The sequence below is a fragment of the Erpetoichthys calabaricus genome, chromosome 2 (assembly GCF_900747795.2).
Source record: "Erpetoichthys calabaricus chromosome 2, fErpCal1.3, whole genome shotgun sequence".
Classification (NCBI taxonomy): Eukaryota; Metazoa; Chordata; class Cladistia; order Polypteriformes; family Polypteridae; genus Erpetoichthys; species Erpetoichthys calabaricus.
In genome coordinates, this window is record NC_041395.2 from 211,880,337 (window position 1) to 211,898,569 (window position 18,233).

At 44.8% G+C, this 18,233-nt stretch overlaps 1 protein-coding gene across 1 annotated transcript; it reads left to right on the forward strand.

The window, feature by feature from the left end:
- The first annotated feature begins 15,059 nt into the window (after nucleotides 1-15,059).
- Nucleotides 15,060-16,852, forward strand: LOC114644340 (5-beta-cholestane-3-alpha,7-alpha-diol 12-alpha-hydroxylase-like). The gene has a single exon (XM_028792481.2). It carries the CDS (start codon nucleotides 15,093-15,095, stop codon nucleotides 16,614-16,616), a length of 1,524 nt encoding a protein of 507 aa, XP_028648314.2. The 5' UTR covers nucleotides 15,060-15,092; the 3' UTR covers nucleotides 16,617-16,852.
- The last annotated feature ends 1,381 nt before the right edge of the window (nucleotides 16,853-18,233 follow it).

An 18,233-nucleotide genomic window follows, 5' to 3' on the forward strand; every position in this document is an offset into this window, starting at 1 on the left:
CGGAGAGCTCTGCCTGGGGGTGATGGCCGGAGTAAGAAGCCGACAATCCACCACACTATAAATTATGATCACATAGTACTGATGAGGGATTTTAATGTACACATTGATGTGGAAACTGACACTTTCAGCAAATGTTTTACTTATTTGTTAAATTCAGTAGGATTTTGTCAGATTGTCAAAGGTCCAACTCATAATCATAACCACACATTAGATTTAATTATAACTTACAAAGTTGAAATTCATTTAATGAAGTGATATTTAAATTTTGAAGTTATTTCCGATCACTACTTAATTACATTTGATTTAGTCCTGCCCTTGTCAACACACTCCCAGATTAAAACAAAGACAGTGCGACATCTAGATTGTAACTCTGCTACAAAATATATAGATACTTTGAGTAAGTCAAGTGTAATTGTGGAAAACAATTTAGATCAGTTAACATCAAATGTAAATGTGGAAAACAATTTAGATTAGCTAACATCACATTATAATGTGACCTTGAGAGATGCTCTGGACACAGTGGCTCCCTTTAAAACAAAAGTGATCAAAGCACATAGAAACTCTCCCTGGTTTAATGAAAACACTCGAGCTCTTAAATTAGAGTGTCAAAAACTGGAGCACAGATGGAGAACAACAAAGCTACATGTCTTTCAAATTGCAAGGACAGAGAGTGTTAATAAATATAAAAAAGCCCTCTTTAAAGCTCGCTCAGAATATTATTCTACATTAATAGATAACAATAATAAAAATCCTCAGGTACTGTTTAGAACAGTGGCTAAATTAACAAATGGAAATTCAGATCGACAGTGCAAAATACCAACAGATATTAGCAGTACAGATTTTTATGAACTTCTTCAATGAGAAAATTAAAAATATAAGATCCCAGATCTCTGCATCACACTACAAACCAAATACTAGCTTAGCAGACCCTGTCTCACATTGCATTCAGCACTTTAGTAATTTTAATCCTGTAACTGAGCAGGAAGTCTTAACTTTAATTTCTAAAATGAAGCCCACTACTTGTTCCCTAGATCCAGTGCCAACAAAACTAGTAAAAAGTTCAATGAATGTTCTTGCAGCACCTATTCTAAATATTATCAGTAGTTCATTATTGCATGGCACAGTACCATCCATCCATCCATTTTCTAACCCGCTGAATCCGAACACAGGGTCACGGGGGTCTGCTGGAGCCAATCCCAGCCAACACCTGATGCACTAAAAGTGTCAGTCATTAAACCATTACTTAAAAAGTCAGACCTAGACCCACACATAATTATAGGCCTATTTCAAATCTACCGTTTCTCTCTAAAATACTAGAAAAAGTAGTCGCCATTCAGCTTCAGTCACACCTTACGCATTACAATTTATTTGAGAAATTTCAGTCTGGTTTTCGCACTGGTCATAGTACAGAAACGGCACTAACGCTGGTTGTAAACGACATTCTGATATCCTCTGATGAAGGAAAGTCCACTGTAATTATGTTGTTGGACTTAAGTGCAGCATTTGACACCATTGACCATTCTATTTTACTACACAGGCTAGAAAATGATGTTGGGCTTACAGGCACCGTGCTCGCTTGGTTTAGTTCTTATTTATCAAATCGATTCCAATATGTACAGAAATGTGCTGACAGTACTCCATCATTATACACAGAAGTTCAATATGGTGTCCCGCAGGGCTCAGTACTGGGACCTTGACTGTTTTCACTTTACATGCTTCCACTGGGATCTATCATTAGGAAACATAATGTTAATTTTCACTCGTATGCAGATGATACCCAGTTATACCTTTCATTTAAATCAGATGAAGTTTCTCCAATGTTGTCTTTAATTAGTTGTGTTAGCAAATTAAAGGAGTGGATGAATGAGAACTACTTGTCTTTAAATACAGATAAAACAGAGATGTTAATTGTTGGAGGGAATGACGCTGATCATAACAATATTTTGTCATCATTTAATTCAGTTGGAATCCCAATTAATTTTACTGAATCAGCCCGCAATCTAGCAGTTATCTTTGAATATAGCATGTCATTTAAAGTGTATATTACAAAGTTGTCCAAAACATGCTTCTTCCATCTTAAAAATGTTAGGAAATTAAGGTGCTTTCTAAATAAACAGGATTCTGAGAAATTAATTCATGCATTTATCTCTAGTAGGATTGACTACTGCAATGTGGTGTGCACTGGATGTTCAAACTGTTCTTTATACAGCCTCCAGTTAATACAAAATGCGGCTGCAAGAATTATTACAAGAACAAGAAAATATGAACACATAACTCCAGTTCTTAAATCCTTACACTGGCTCCCGGTTAAGTTTAAGGCAGATTTCAAAATCCTTCTTTTAAAATATAAAGCATTAACTGGCCGAGGTCCGGCTTACTTGTCTGAACTTATCATGACTTACAAACCAGAGCGCACATTAAGATCTCAAGATGCTGGTCTGCTTATGGTTCCAAGGATTAATAAAATAACAATGGGAGGTCGAGCTTTTAGTTACAGGGCCCCTAAACTGTGGAATTGTCTGCCTGCTACTATAAGAGATGCCCCTTCGGTCTCAGCTTTTAAATCCCGGCTGAAGACTCACTACTTCAGTTTAGCATATCCTGACTAGAGCTGCTGATTAACTGTACATACTGCATCTCTGTTGTCAGTCATTAGCACTGAAACATAAGTAACATGATAGTTAGAATTGGATACTAACCCTCACCTATTCTGTTTCTCTTTTCGGTACTCAAATGTGGCACTTGGTGCCACGGCCCTCCTGCCAAGTTGTTTTGCCTGCCTAAGGTAAAGTCATTCCTAATGGAGGATCGCAGGAATCGTGGGAAAGAGGGGTCCTTTCATCGGATTGGCTGGCCCAACACTGTTTCAGCCGTGGAATGGCCAAATGAGGGAGGCAGCTTGATGGATGAGGTCTCGAGGAGTCTAAAATTATCCAAATCTTACTATGTGATATCATCTACTGTTAAATTCTGCTCTGTACTTCCCCCAAAAAATAAAAATTTCTTTAGGTGAAAATAAAAGAAGAGAAGGACCGCGTAACTTCACTGGGGCTTAGCGTGGGGGAGACTGAGGACGGCCATTAGGGCTTACCTGATAGAACAGCCAGGCGAAGCCCACCATAGAAGACCAAGCAGCAATCGTTTTTATGCAACATTTTTATGCAATCGTTTTGTTCACCCCACTGAATTAAAGCTAAAAGTCTGCACTTCTGCATCTGAGTTGTTTCATTTAAAATTCATTGTGGTAATGTACAGAACCATACAGACAAATAGTTGTCTCTGTCCAAATATTTATGGACCTAACTATATGTTCCATATAGCCCTCTTTTTTGTTGGGTCAGTTGCAGGGAATGTCATATCCCTAGAACCTGTGTCTGACTAATGAGATATTGACAAAGGTCAAATATTTGATGAAGACACTGTCTGATTATTCATAAGGAGGAGAGGTACATTTTCCAAATCAAACTCCACTGTGATCAGTCCCATGTGCCCCAATCACATTTGGAAATCCTGGGTAATGAGAACGTTAGGCTGATTGTGAGATTCTTCATGGAACTGTGGGTGTTTTTGCCTGTGTATTACCTACCTGCAATGGCATGAAAAGCCTCTTTTATTGTCTGCACATGCAGGTGTCCAGGAAACACTATGAAAACCCGAAGGAAATATTTCAGAGCCAAACAGACTTTACGAATTTCCTGGAAAAACTGCACTTTTAGATAGATTTTGCACATCGCCTACAGCATATAAAAAAAGTGCCGCTTGCAAAAAACCGCAAAGCAATGCATACTGTCTGTGTGGTTGTGAGAGCCCGACTTCGCAGAATTTGACTTTGAATATAAAGTCCTAATAAATTTTTGAGGTACAATATTCCCCCTCAGCTAATGCGGTATCTTTCGAAAAGAATTTCCTCCGGGAGTAATAAAGGATCTTGCCGATCGCGCAAAACCCTCTCTACAGTATATGAGATTCTCTTCTTATAATTTGCGTACCGAGATCAATTGGTCGCTCATTCATGTACGGCGAAGTCATGACTAAATGAATTCCACACACGGACACTGATTAAGTGTGTGAGCTAATCCTTGTTTACATCGAACAAACCTGCTCCGAGCAGGTTTGAGGATTTGGATGTGTTGCTATGACAACACATCCAGCAAGAGTTTTGAAAAACCGACAGATCCAGGATCACACCAAATCGTCAACAATTACATCCGGCTAAACGAGTAATCCACGTATGAAAAATACCCCCAAGAGCAGAATTGCAGACATTTTGGCAAACACTTATTAATTTACAGCTCAAAACCTAAACTATCCATTGGACACAAGTCCTTGGACCCTCTGCTTTGGCACAGGAGCCCCCTGTTCTATTGGCCAACATTGAGATGTTTCTACAGCGCGTTTGAAGTCCACCTGAGGTCAGCTCATTGGATTGGACTGATTAGGAAGGACACACACACACAGCTGTCAACTGAAGGTCCCCCAGGTGAGCAGAGACTTAGCCATGAGGTCAAAGGAGTGGCCACAGAGCTTAGAGAGGGGCAAACATTTGGAGATGGCTACCTAAGAGCCCAATGGCCTCCGTGATTCACACCTTGAGGGATCTTCTGTTTGCCTGGCCACACTGAGCAATGGAGGGAGGAGGGCTTTGATAAGAGAGGTGACCAACAACCCAGCGGTGACTCCGGCTGAGCTCTGGCCACCAGCGTGGAGACTGGAGAGCCTTCCAGAAGGACGACCATCACCCCAACACCCCACCGAGCTGAGCTTTGTGACAGAGTGGCCAGACAGAAGGCTCTCCTCAGTCAAAGAAGGGCACATGGGGGCTTGAAGGACCCTCAGCCTTTTCAGGTCGGCTTTTCAGGTGGGCTCTCAGTCTACAGCCACCCTGAAATGAAATACTGGGCTTGGCATGAAGGTGGTCAAAGTGTCATTTGAGTGCCACCTACTGGACCAAAGGTCAATTACATGACTAAAGCCTAAGATGCTCCTCCACGTCAAATGTGTGGCCCCCTGTAGTGTCACTCTCAGTATTTGTACCCCAACACATCATCCTCGGTTATTTTGATTTATTTAAGACGCCTCTAAACGCTCCCTTACCATTTTGCACATGAGGACAGTTTAGATGGCACTTTGTGCCCCCTGGTGGACTTTACTGTCCATTCTCTTAGATGTCTTCTCTGAATGTGACCGCCATGACATGACTCCAAACTGGGCTAGCATGTGGGGGGTGTCAGTGCCTTAAAGGCGCTATATTTCATGACGCTTGAGGGCTTTGCTATGAGGTCACCCGGCCATTGTCAAACATGCAGGTGACCCTCATGGGGCTGCATGGCTGACTGAACATTTCCAACAGTGGTGCCTACTGGAGGTTTGACTTGCTGCCCTCAGCTATCACCTCTCTCCCTGTCTCATGGTATTAGATTTTATTTTTTTCTCCAGCCTTCTGGAGTTTTTTTCTGTTTTTTCTGTCCACCCTGGCCATCGGACCTTACTCCTTTTTATGTTAACTAAGGTTGTCTTATTTTAATTTCTTATTTGTCTTTTATTCTTCTTTTCTTCATTATGTAAAGCACTTTGAGCTACTTTTTGTATGAAAATGTGCTATATAAATAAATGTTGTTGTTGTTGTATTAAGAGGCGCCATTGCACTTTTGCCAGCAGGGCCATCAGCTCAAACTCCAATGGATGTTCATGAGGAGTTCAGTTTCTTTGCCCCACTATGGTGGTCCATGAGCTGTCATGCGGTTCCTACTGACTAAATGGAGACCCCCGTCCTGTAAAATTGTGCTTTGTGGTGACCGTCAAGAAAGCCAAGTGGCTAACCAAAGCAGAAAGAGGCAGGAAGTGACCATCACGTTGGAAGGGCAAATGCAGAGCATTTTACTCCTGTATGCACTTTCCAACAGATGGTGCACTGCTAATGTGAACACTGAGGTTTGATTTCTTCCCATCTTAGATGGCTGGCACAGCCACTGCAGACATTTCTGTGTGTCATGCCAGCTGATTAAAGACCCAACGGGCACTCTTAACTTTCAGCATTTCCAGAACGGCTCCTCCTCCTCCTCCAATGGGGTCCGGCGTCTCCACACTGGAGCTCCACGTACCCGGAGCTGACTTGTGATGCGAGTCAGGTGATCCTCTGAGCAGCCTAATTTTTACCACATTGGAACTGGGCAGAGCTCTGGGGGTGTTTAGCCCAATGCAGTCAACTGCAGCTACTTGGTCCCCCGGGCCTTTGAATGCTGCCACATTACTGGTTCTTAAAAGACAATGCCAGTCTGCCAGCATTATATGTGCCAATGAAAAGAAAGCTGGTAGGACCACCAAACCCTGTTTTCAAAGGTGGGGGGGGGGGTAGCCATCTGCATTACTCATGGATTTTGAGTGGTGGTCTGAGTGTCACCTGACTCCGCTCCACACTCTCCCATAATTCACTAAGAGACCCCCACACCCCTTTGTACTTTTATACATTAGGGGCCGCGTCTCCCTTCTGTTCGTGTTCATCTCACCTTTAAACTGAAGTGGAGTTTGAAGTGATCAGGGTGGTCTGAGGGGGCCTGAGAGGCACGAGCCAAGAGCTCAAAGGGGGCATCCCCAAGGTCAAAGGTCACGAGAGCAACAACTCATACACTCAAAGACAAAGCGGACCGTCAGGTATAGGAAAGACCCCAAATCAGAGAGAGGAGGACAAAGACATGACAGATTTAAATCAGAGGGTCCCAGCATTTAATTAAAGGGGTGGTCGGGTAGAAAGTGACAAGCAGAGGACGGACTGACAGATGGACCGCCGTGAACCTCCACACAACAACGAGTGACAACGCCATGGCCAGCAGACAAACCCCAGAATGGTGAGATGAGTTCAGACGGCGGAGAAGAAACAAAAAAAAAGTTCGGAGAGCTTTCAAAGGGTTTGGAAGTAAACTCCTTTCACCCCATAGCGCCACCTCAGAGGACACGCCCACCAGGGCCCCTGAGATGCCAAAAGTCCAAACCCAAACCCAGACGTACGAGTGGCATAGCGTGATAAACAAACATAACAGGAACAAAACAAAAAAACAATGGAAACAAACAAATAATAAGACCTGAGCAGACGAACGGCTGGAAGAACTCGAACCGGAAAATTGCAAACACAAAAAGCATAAAAACACACAAAAACATGTAGAGAATTAACAACAAAATTCAAATGAAAAACTCAGAGGAGTCAACACCAAAACAGAACAAGCAGACATCTTAATACTTCAAATAAAAGTCCCATAAACTGAACTGCCAGACCCGAGGACACAAACGCAAATCAGAAAGGGCCTCTTGAGGACCGAACCAAAAATCAGGAATCCAAGAAACACTGTGGGACGAGGCCCGTGACCCCCGGCACAGAGTGAGGCCTCGGGGGGCTGTCATGATGTGCATTGTGCTTCTTGGCCCATCTCCTCAGGGTCAAAGCTGAACAACAACTCAAAATCAAAGGGAAGGCAGGGTGGCCCTCGGGCGGAGGAGTGACAGGTCGCCGTGTCAGCATGTAATACCCCGTGTAGTGGGAAGTGGCCCCAGCCTACACTCTGGACATCTGATAGTTCATGAATCGAACAGGATCAGTGGAGAGAGGAGACACAGACAAAAATTGAAGGGTGAATGGTGCAAGTTTATTTACAAGAGTGCTGTACAAACAAAATGCAGTAGTGTCAGGTGGGCTTTAAGACACAGTCCTTCAACACTGGCACTTCTTCAAAAATAAATAAAAACAAACAAAAAGGAAAAATATGGTATATTTACAAAAACAGTGCACTCCTACAAAAACTTCACACACACTCCAATAATGAAGGTTGTCTTCTTTTGTCCCTGGCTCAAGACGCTCCTCCAGCAGGAAAAAAAAATGCACAAAAACAAGTGTGTGTATATACAAAAAAAAACAATTGCACCAAACCCAAAATCAAAACTATCCCAGCACCAAATAAGTATATATACCTCCACCAAAAATAATCACTAGGAGCTATATACAGTAACTCTATATACAAAAGCCGCCAAAATCACAACTACTCCTCCAAATAGCTCAGCAGTGCTTACTCCTACCTCGCTTTTAGGTCCACTGACGAAACCTGTTGGCCGGTAACTCCTTAAATATAACCGGCAAGATTGTCCAGCCAATCTGCCAATAACGTCTACCTCATGCACCTATCCCAGTAGACGGTAGCGCGTTCACGCCCTGGACAACTATGTATTTAAAACCAAACCCCTGTGGGTCACGCGCGTATAAACCCTCTGGGACAGCCAATGGCTGTGCTGTGCTGTGCTCAAGCACACCCGTTGCCGTCTCACCAGTAAGTAAAATTTTTTCTTTAACATTATGGGATCCCCATCTCTGACTTAATCAAATGCCGGCTTTCTCTTTTAGGCGCGCCGCACTTTAAACCACACCACAACGGGTGGGACGGCTCCAGACTTCACGACCCCAACGGCACTGACGCCAGGTGAATTACGACCCACCGGGACTATCAATGTGCGTGACGCACTGGCACCCCCTCCAGGTTTGGCTCCAGCCTCTTATGTCTAAGACTGACCTGGACGGGTGCAGATGGGCGACTTTTAAAGACCACTCAGGGTTAAGGAGAAGCTGCAAAGAAACGCATTGAATATCAGTAAATGAGATTGGGAGACATCGTCCTGAAGAAGCCCCCAGCAAGGCAGTCCATCCGTTCATTAGGGGTCCCCATCATAACACAATAAAAGGCGTTATATCAAGTGACAGAGCCAACGATTTAAACGCACTGCCTCGACACGTGGCCACTCTGTGTGGACACCTGAAGGTGGTAAAGGGGGTGGCAGAGCGAATCACACAACAGGTAAAAGACGACAGGTGACACTCAGCATCCAAAGACATGCTAAACTTTGTCAATGTCAATTTATTTATATAGCACATTTAAAACAACATAGTAATGCTGTGGCCAAAGTGCTTTACAATAATAGAATAAAAGAAAAACAAAACAAATTAACATAAAACAAATAGAAATAAAATATATAAACATAAAATAAAATACATAATAAATAGAAGTAATGTTATATACATAAAAAATAGATGTTATATAATAACAAAGAGGAAACCATCAGTATTACCAAAGGTCATGGAATGCAAGTGAATAGAAATGAGTCTTTAATCTTGTTTTGAACAGTTCAATTGTAGATGACTCCTTTATGTGATGAGGTAAAGTGTTCCACAGGTGAGGCGCAGCAGCTGCAAATGCTCTGTCCCCCTTAGTTTTACACTTGGTACGAGGGACAACCAGAGACAGCTGACCAGAAGATCTAAGCACTCTAGATGGCTGATGTAAAACACACAGTTCAGATAAAGAGGCAGGAGCAAGCCCATGTAAAGATTTAAAAACTAGCAGCAAGATTTTAAAATCAATTCGAAAACTGACAGGCAACCAGTGTAAAGAAGCTAATATTGGAGAAACAGAGTCAGACTTTCTTGCCCCAACCAGAAAGCGAGAGGCAGCATTTTGTACCAACTGTAACCTGTGTATCAAGGATTTATTAATCCCAGAATACAGCGAGTTGCAGTAATCGAGGCGAAAAAAAATAAACGCATGAGTAACTATCTCAAGATCCCTAGAAGATAAAAAAGGCTTTATCTTACCTAATAGACAAAGTTGGAAAAAGCAACTCTTGACTACAGAATTTACTTGTTTCTCAAAAGAGAGGTTACTATCAAAGGTAAAACCAAGATTGTGGACTTGAGGTTTGGAAAAGACAGAGAAAGAGTTGAGAAGTCCAAGACCAATTTGGGCTTTAGCTGATGGACCAACTATATGCACCTCCATTTTATTTTGATTTAGATCAAGAAAATTATTAGCCATCTTAGTTCAGACAGACAGTTGTGGAGTTGATTTGTTGTAGAGTTGCAGACAGGAATATAAACCTGAGTATCATCAGCATAGCAGTGAAAAGAAATGTTAAATTTCCTAAAAATAGCTCCAATAGGGTGAAGGTATATGGAGAATAAAATAGAACCCAAAATGGATCACTGAGGAACACCATATTTAAGAGGAGCAGTGGAAGAAGAAGTTGAATTAAAAGTCACTGAAAAGTGTCTACCAGTTAAATATGACCTGAACCCGTTAAGAGCAGCCCCTTTAAGCCCAACAAGATGTTCAAGCCGCAACAGTAATATCTCATGGTCAATGGTGTCAAAGGCAGCAGACAAGTCAAGGAGGAGAAGGACTGCCGCATCACCCGAGTCAGTAATAAGGGAGATGTCGTTGAACACTTTCAGGAGTGCCGTTTCAACACCATGATAACGCCTAAAGCCAGATTGGTAGATCTCAAATAAATTATTGGAGTTAAGGTGATCAACCAATTGATTATAAATAATTCTAAAATTTTAGCCAGAAATGGCAGTTGGGAAATTGGACGAAAATTGGCTGAAACTCCAGGATCTAATTCTGCCTTTTTTAGACTGGGACGGACTGCAGCATGTTTAAAAAATGAGGGCACAACTCCCGAACTAATAGAATCATTGATGATGGCTAATAAGGGTGGGCCCAACACATCAAAGGCTTCACTAAGAGACGTGGTGGTACAATATCCAGAGGACTGGGGCTGGTTTAAGGGTGTCAATAGTTCTTTTTAGCTGTGAAAGTGAGACTAGATCAAAGGATGATTCTAAGACAATGTCATGATTAACAGTAGAAAGTTCATAGCCCGTTTGAACAATGCCACGGCGGATAGTATCGATTTTGCTGACAAAAAATGATAGAAACTGGTCACATGAATGAACAATGCTATTTAATCCCATTGCAGAGTGGGGGTGAATGGCTGCATTAATTGAATTAAATAAGACCCTAGGATTCTTTGACTGACGGGATACTAAATCGGCAAAGAAGTTTTGTTTCGTTATCTTAACTTCGGCCTGGAAATTGAAAAGAGAAGTCCTAAAAATCTGTTGCAGGGGTGTCGAACTCCAGTCCTGGAGGGCCACAGTGGCTGCAGGTTTTCATTCTAACCATCTTCTTAATTAGTGCCCAGTTTTTGCTGATAATTACTTTTTAATTAACTTGACTCAGGCCCCTTAGTTGTTTCTTTTTCTTTAATTAACGGCCAAACAATAATGAGACATGAAACAAGCAGCCACATGACCAGCTCACCTGTGCCCATTACACAATATCTGAAAACAGAGAAAGGTGGAGGTCTCAATCTGATCTCTCAGGTCATCAAAACATCTTGACGGTGTTCTTAAAAAAAAACATAAAATCATCAGTTTTAGAAATATCTGCTGTGGCAGAAAGAATAATTAAATAAGGGGTTTAATTAACAGCAAGCATTGGCTTCTCATTAAGAAACTGGTTGGAGTTTGAAGCCCCGGTTTAGCTGGTCATCTGTTGGCTCATTTCACATCTCATTTCTGTTTGGCTGTCACTTAATGAGGAAACGAATCAATTCAGAGCACTGAATCCTTAAAAACAAGGCTATTTAAATGAAGGGAAAAAAGTGAATTAGCAATGAAAACTGGTCACTGATTAGGAAAAGGGTTAGAATGAAAACCTGTAACCACTGCGGCCCTCCAGCCCCGGAGTTCGACACCTGTGGTTTAGAGACAATCAGTCCATCTTTTTTCCAACGCCGTTCAGCAGATCGACAGGCGCGGCGCAGTGATCGTGTATTTTCATTTAGCCAGGGAGCAGGTCTTCCCTTATTACTGCGTATCTTGGGCGGAGCAATTGAGTCTAAAATCGTTTTACAGGAAGAATTAAATTTTACAACAGAATCATCGATACCATTATTTTGGTCATGCACATAAAGACTAGAGAAAATGGTTTTAAAATCAGATATAATAGAAGAATTTAAGAAGCGCGAGCAGCCTGGAGGACAGGTATTAGTCGGGACATCAACAGAAATATTCAGATCCATCATTATAGAAAAATGATCAGTAAAAGAAACATCACATAAGGCAATATTATTCACTGAAATATCACGAGTAAGAACGAGATCAAGGGTGTGACAGAGAGTGGGTTGGCCTATTAATATGGTGTATAAAATCAAATGAGTTCAAAAGTGATACAAAGTCATTGACCAAAGGTTTCGATTGACAACAAACGTGAATGTTCAAATCAACAATAAAAACTTTATCATGAGAGAGGGTGATATCAGCCAGGAGATCAGAGAATTCAGAGATGAAAGTATCATTAATTACAGGAGGTCTATAAACCACGGCAAACAGCAGAGAGGGGGTGCTGCACACTTCGAAAAGTTGAAGTTCAAAGCTGCTAAACGGACCCCTTGTATGGCTCCGACACAACAACATACTTTTAAAAATAGTGGCAAACGCCCCCCCCCCCCCAGGCGAGGAGAGTTTAAAAATGAATAACCTGGTGGAGTCATTTCAGTAAAACAAGAAGTGTCACCATTTAAAATCCAAGTCTCTGTGATGAAGAAGAAATCCAGATTATTTGAGGTAATAAAGTCTTGCAGAATAAAAGTTTTATTAGACACTGATCTCACGTTCAAGAGAGCAGCCTTGATAGAGCACGGGTGAGCACGGCTGAGCGTGCGAAGATTAGCAGTGTTTACTACTCGATTGCAGGCCGAGGAAAAGTGTTGCTATCTTGAAATGGAGACATTAAATCCGGTGTCCAGCGCCCATGAACCAGTGATGGAGTCCTGAGCAGGAGAAGATTGGTCATAGACGACTCGCAGGCATCGGGAATCAAAGCTCTGGGACTTGACTCGGCGTTGTTTAACAGCAATTCCGGCTCTTTTCCCACGACGGCGGCAGGTGCGTTTGCGTCTCCGAGGAGCATTCAACTCACTGATACAGGTAAACACCGGCGTCCAGGTGAAGAAGTCAGGAGATGAATAAAACAAAGGTGGAGGTTCACAAAAAATCCAACCAGGAGATGAAAATTGAGAGGAAAGCAAGCCAGAAAATATGTTTAGTAAAGACTCACGATCATTGGACAGTGGCCGTTGGGATAAACTAAAACATAAAAACAAAGTTAAAACATAGGCTAGAGAGACGAGCAGACGGCCAGCCACACCAGTCGGCGGCACACTTTATTCCTGTGCACATACAGCAAAACACACCCTGGAAAGCATTACAGTGAAAGGCGCTATAAACAAGCATAATCTTAGTAATCCCCGCTGACTAAAGCTCGGACCCTGAAGGCTACTAGGGAAAGGCACTATATCAAAGCAAGACCGACCTGCATTTGGACCCCAGGATCTGCCGTGTGCCCCCTTCCATTCGAGCCGTGCTGGAGATGAGGGACTCGCACAGACTGCCCCTAAAACCTCAGTCGGTATCTGAAGCGGACATCTCGGGTAGGGTGCGTTAAGCCAATACCCCAGCGGGTCATGTCGGCGGCGGTGATCTCCTCATCAGGCCTCAGCAGCTCCAAATCAAAGTGCGTCAGCATGAGGAAGACAAACTGCTTGAGCTCATTGGAGGCGAAGAAGCGGCCCGGGCACATGGAGACCCCGTTACCCTCCAGGGCATGTTGTAGAACTTCAGCTTTTTGCCGTCTTTGTAGAAGTCGGTCTTTTTGGTGCCCTGAGGCGTGAGAAAGCGGTCGTACTTGAAGGTGTGGGGCTCAGGATGAACGCTGGGGTCCATGTGGGCCGCGGTGTACGGAAAGAGAGACATCCAATTTCCCTTTTTTTCTTTTTAACCTTCGCCGCTCTGAAAGCAGACGCTTGCAGGCAGGCAGGTAGAGCGGCGAAGGTTAAAAAGAAAAAAATATACCACTTTCCCCCCAGCGGGGAATCGAACTCAAGCCTCTGAGGAACTACAAGCCTACTGCGATATGAGACTGCAAATCTTAGCGCTACACTACAGAAGCAGTTGTATATTTCTTGAACCTTTTGTGAAAGTGTTTATTTGATCTTTGGAAATCAGGCTTCATACATTCTATAGTTTATGCCTACATTTATTATCATACTATATAAAAGCGGTCGGGATTGTCCTTCCGTCCCGTGAGTGCAAAGCGTAGCGGTATTCCGCTTATCACAGACTTACCACTTGCGGTACGAAGCGACGCGATGTGAGCAGAGTTCTGGTGCTCCCATCGTTCCCTTGCTTTTGTGCGCGATGCGCTGGAAAAATAGACAAAATTATGTCTTTGGAAATAATTAATGTTGATGGAGTACAAATGCCTCACCGCGTAGTAAATATCAGGGGAGATGGTGCTTGCTTATTCTCATCTATAGCTTATTTAGTGCATGAAACTGTCTTTAGCGGTACAGATTCGGGCTGACTTCGTACGACATGTTTTAAGTAATTGGTCAAGGTTTCAGCCATTTACAATGATGCTGTCAGGAATCTCTTATACAAATGAGCTTCAGTATCTCACTGAAATGTCAAAGTCTCAAACTTATGGTACCATTTCTGAGCTAATGGCAGCGGGAGAGTTGTTCCCCTAGGAGTTTCAAGTATATTATTATGGAGTCCTACACTCCAAGTTCGGACAGGCACTCGAGGGGATAAAAAAAACTTAGGTTGTCGGGAGATGTTATGAATGGGAACTTTGATGTTCTCATTCCCGGCACTTACATGTCTGATGTACACATGGATCGCACACAAATTGAGGACAAAAGTCGGTCGCCTTAAAAGGCGGGTGAGCCTATTTACTGTATTACTAAAATATGAAAAAGTTTCTCTTTTAACAATATGTTTACACAGATTACTGTAGAAACGGAACACACATGAAATGCATGTGTTCCAAATAACGGTCTATTTCCACTCTAAAACTCCAGCACTTCAGTCACTCCCAGGTAATCAAACAAGGCATGAGCTATGAAAACTTAGTGAACGTTCTGCGACGGTGGGGGATGGAATAGTCGGCTCCTTGCTCATCGTCTAAATCGGCACATTTAAAGGACAAAGACTCTGGCGGAGAAGTGAGAACGGTTTTAGGATGGGCCGGATCTACGAGTTTTTTCGTAGACTCTGGTAATTCTAGTGTTAAGCCCCTCCCCTTTATATTGAATTCTCAGTCCTTGACCACGCCCCTGAGTGCCGCTCGCAGGTGAGGGCAGAGTCCTCATTACTCCCTTTATTCCTCCTCACCCGACGACCTCTCATTCCACTGCTCGGGACCCCTGGCGACATGGCCCTCCTGCTGGCGCTGCTCCTCTGCCTGACCAGTGCCCTTTACTACCTTGGAGCTTTCCGGAGGAGACGCTCTGGAGAGCCCCCACTGGACAAAGGCCCCCTGCCCTGGCTGGGACACGTGCTGGACTTCCGAAGAGACCCTGTTAACTTTCTGAAGAAGATGCAGAAGAAGCATGGCGACATCTTCACGGTGCAGATTGGGGGGCGCTACTTCACCTTCCTCATGGACCCCTTGTCCTTTGGATCCGTGGTCAGGGAAGCTCAGGAGAAGCTGGACTTCAGCATATTTGCAGAGCAGATGGTCAGGAGGGTGTTTGGCTATCACGCGCTGGAGGAAGACCACCAACTGGCCCTGCTGTCCACTAAGAAGCACCTGATGGGGGACGGCTTGGAGCTCATGACTCAGGCCATGATGACCAATTTGCAGAAGCTGATGCTGCACAGCCTCGGCTCGGCCAGGGGGTCGAACCCCTGGACTGAGGACAGCCTGTACCGGTTCTCCTACAACATTGTTTTCCGGGCCGGCTACTTGGCTATTTTTGGCACAGCCAGCTCTGAGTCAGCGGGCACCCTTCAGAAGGCGGACGAGCAGGACCGCCTGGAGTCCGAGGAGCTGTTCCTCGAGTTCCGCAAGTACGACCAACTTGTCTCCGACCTTGCCTATGGCGTGCTGCACCCCAGACGTAAGATGGAGGCTGAGAGGCTCAAGAGGCTCTTCTGGAGGGCGCTGTCTGTGGAGAAGGTGCGGGAGAAGGACAACACCAGCCGATGGGTGACGGAGCAGTGCCAAGAAAGGGAGGAGCGAGGCGTACAGCGGCCCATGCTGGGTAGGTTCATGTTGGTGCTTCTCTTTGTTTCACAGGGCAACACGGGGCCCTCCGCCTTCTGGCTGCTTTTTTACCTCATGAGGCACCCCGAAGCCATGAAGGCCGTACAGGAGGAGGTGGACAGGGTCCTGAAGGAAACTGGCCAGCAGGTCTACCCTGGAGGCCCACCTATTGACCTCACAAGAGACATGCTCCTCAGGACCCCTGTGCTTGACAGCGCTGTGGAGGAGACGCTTCGGCTGACGGCAGCTGCGCTGCTCACGCGTTCCGTCGTGCAAGACATGAAGCTGAAGATGGCAAATGGCAGGGAATTCGCCCTTCGAAAGGGGGATTGGATGTCTCTCTTTCCGTACGTCGCGGCCCAGATGGACCCCAGCGTTCATCCGGAGCCCCACATCTTCAAGTACGACCGCTTCCTCACGCCCCAGGGCACCAAAAAGACCGACTTCTACAAAGATGGCAAAAAGCTGAAGTTCTACAACATGCCCTGGGGGGCCGGGGTCTCCATGTGCCCGGGCCGCTTCTTCGCCTCCAATGAGCTCAAGCAGTTTGTCTTCCTCATGCTGACGTACTTTGATTTGGAGCTGCTGAGGCCTGATGAGGAGTTCACCGCCGCCGACATGACCCGCTGGGGTATTGGCTTAACGCACCCTACCCGAGATGTCCGCTTCAGATACCAGCTGAGGTTTTAGGGGCAGTCTGTGCGAGTCCCTCATCTCCAGCACGGCTCGAATGGAAGGGGGCACACGGCAGATCCTGGGGTCCAAATGCAGGTCGGTCTTGCTTTGATATAGTGCCTTTCCCTAGTAGCCTTCAGGGTCCGAGCTTTAGTCTGTGGGGATTACTAAGATTATGCTTGTTTATAGCGCCTTTCACTGTAATGCTTTCCAGATTGTGTTTTTATGTATGTGCACAGGAATAAAGTTTTAGCGTGTCTTTGGATACTGAGTGTCACCTGTCGTCTTTTACCTGTTGTGTGATTCGCTCTGCCACCCCCTTTGCCACCTTCAACTGTCCACACAGAGTGGCCACGTGGCGAGGCAGTGCTTTTAAATCGTTGGCTCTGTCACTTGATATAGCGCCTTTTATTGTGTTATGATGGGGACCCCTAATGAACGGATGGACTGCCTTACTGGGGGCTTCTTCAGGCCGATGTCTCCCAATCTCATTTACTGATATTCAATGCGTTTCTTTGCAGCTTCTCCTTAACCCCGAGTGGTCTTTAAAAGTCGCCCACCTGCACCCGTCCAGGTCAGTCTTAGACGTACGAGGCTGGAGCCAAACCTGGAGGGGGCGCCAGTGCGTCACGCACATTGATAGTCCCGGTGGGTCGTAATTCACCCGGCGTCAGTGCCGTCGGGGTCGTGAAGTCTGGAGCCGTCCCACCCGTTGTGCTGTGCCCGCGCATTACCAAATTTAAGTTGAGGGCGCTGTCGCAGGAACGCGGGGCCGTCCAGCGGGTGAGCGCTGTGAGGCGCGGTGTGTCTGGACACACGTGGAGCCGGTATAATGGCCAGTACGGGCTCCTCCGCATGTGTTCATTTTTACACGTCGGTGTCCTCGCAGCCTGCCCAGTGCAGGTGATTTAAAGTGCGGCGCGCCTAAAAGAGAGAGCCGGCATTTGATTGAGTCAGAGATGGGGATCCCATAATGTTAAAGAAATGATTTTACTTGTTTTTACACGCCGGCGTCCTCGCAGCCCGTCCAGTGCAGGTGGTCTAAAGTGCGGCGCGCCTAAAAGAGAAAGCCGGTATTTGATTGAGTCAGAGATGGGGATCCCATAATGTTACAGAAAAGATTTTACTTACTGGTGAGACGGCAACGGGTGTGCTTGAGCTCAGCATAGCCATGGGCTGTCCCGGAGGGTTCATACGCGCGACCCACAGGGGTTCGGTTTTAAATACATAGTTGCCCGGGGCGAGAATGCGCTACCGTCTACCGGGATAGATGCATGAGGTAGACGTGTTGGCAGATTGGCTGGACAATCTTTCCGGTTATATTTAAGGAGTTACCGGCCAACGGTTCGTCAGTGGACCTAAAAGCGAGGTAGGAGTAAGCACTACTGAGCTATTTGGAGGAGTAGTTGTGATTTTGGCGGCTTTTGTATATAGAGTTACTGTATATAGCTCCTAGTGATTATTTTTGGTGGAGGTATATATACTTATTTGGTGCTGGGATAGTTTTGATTTTGGGTTTGGTGCAATTGTTTTTTTTTTGTATATACACACACTTGTTTTTGAGCATTTTTTTCCTGCTGGAGGAGCGTCTTGAGCCAGGGCCAAAAGAAGACAACCTTCATTATTGGAGTG

What these genes read in the sequence shown, in the direction of transcription:
- LOC114644340 (XM_028792481.2), top strand. Translation starts at nt 15,093, where the DNA reads ATGGCCCTCCTGCTGGCGCTGCTCCTCTGCCTGACCAGTGCCCTTTAC.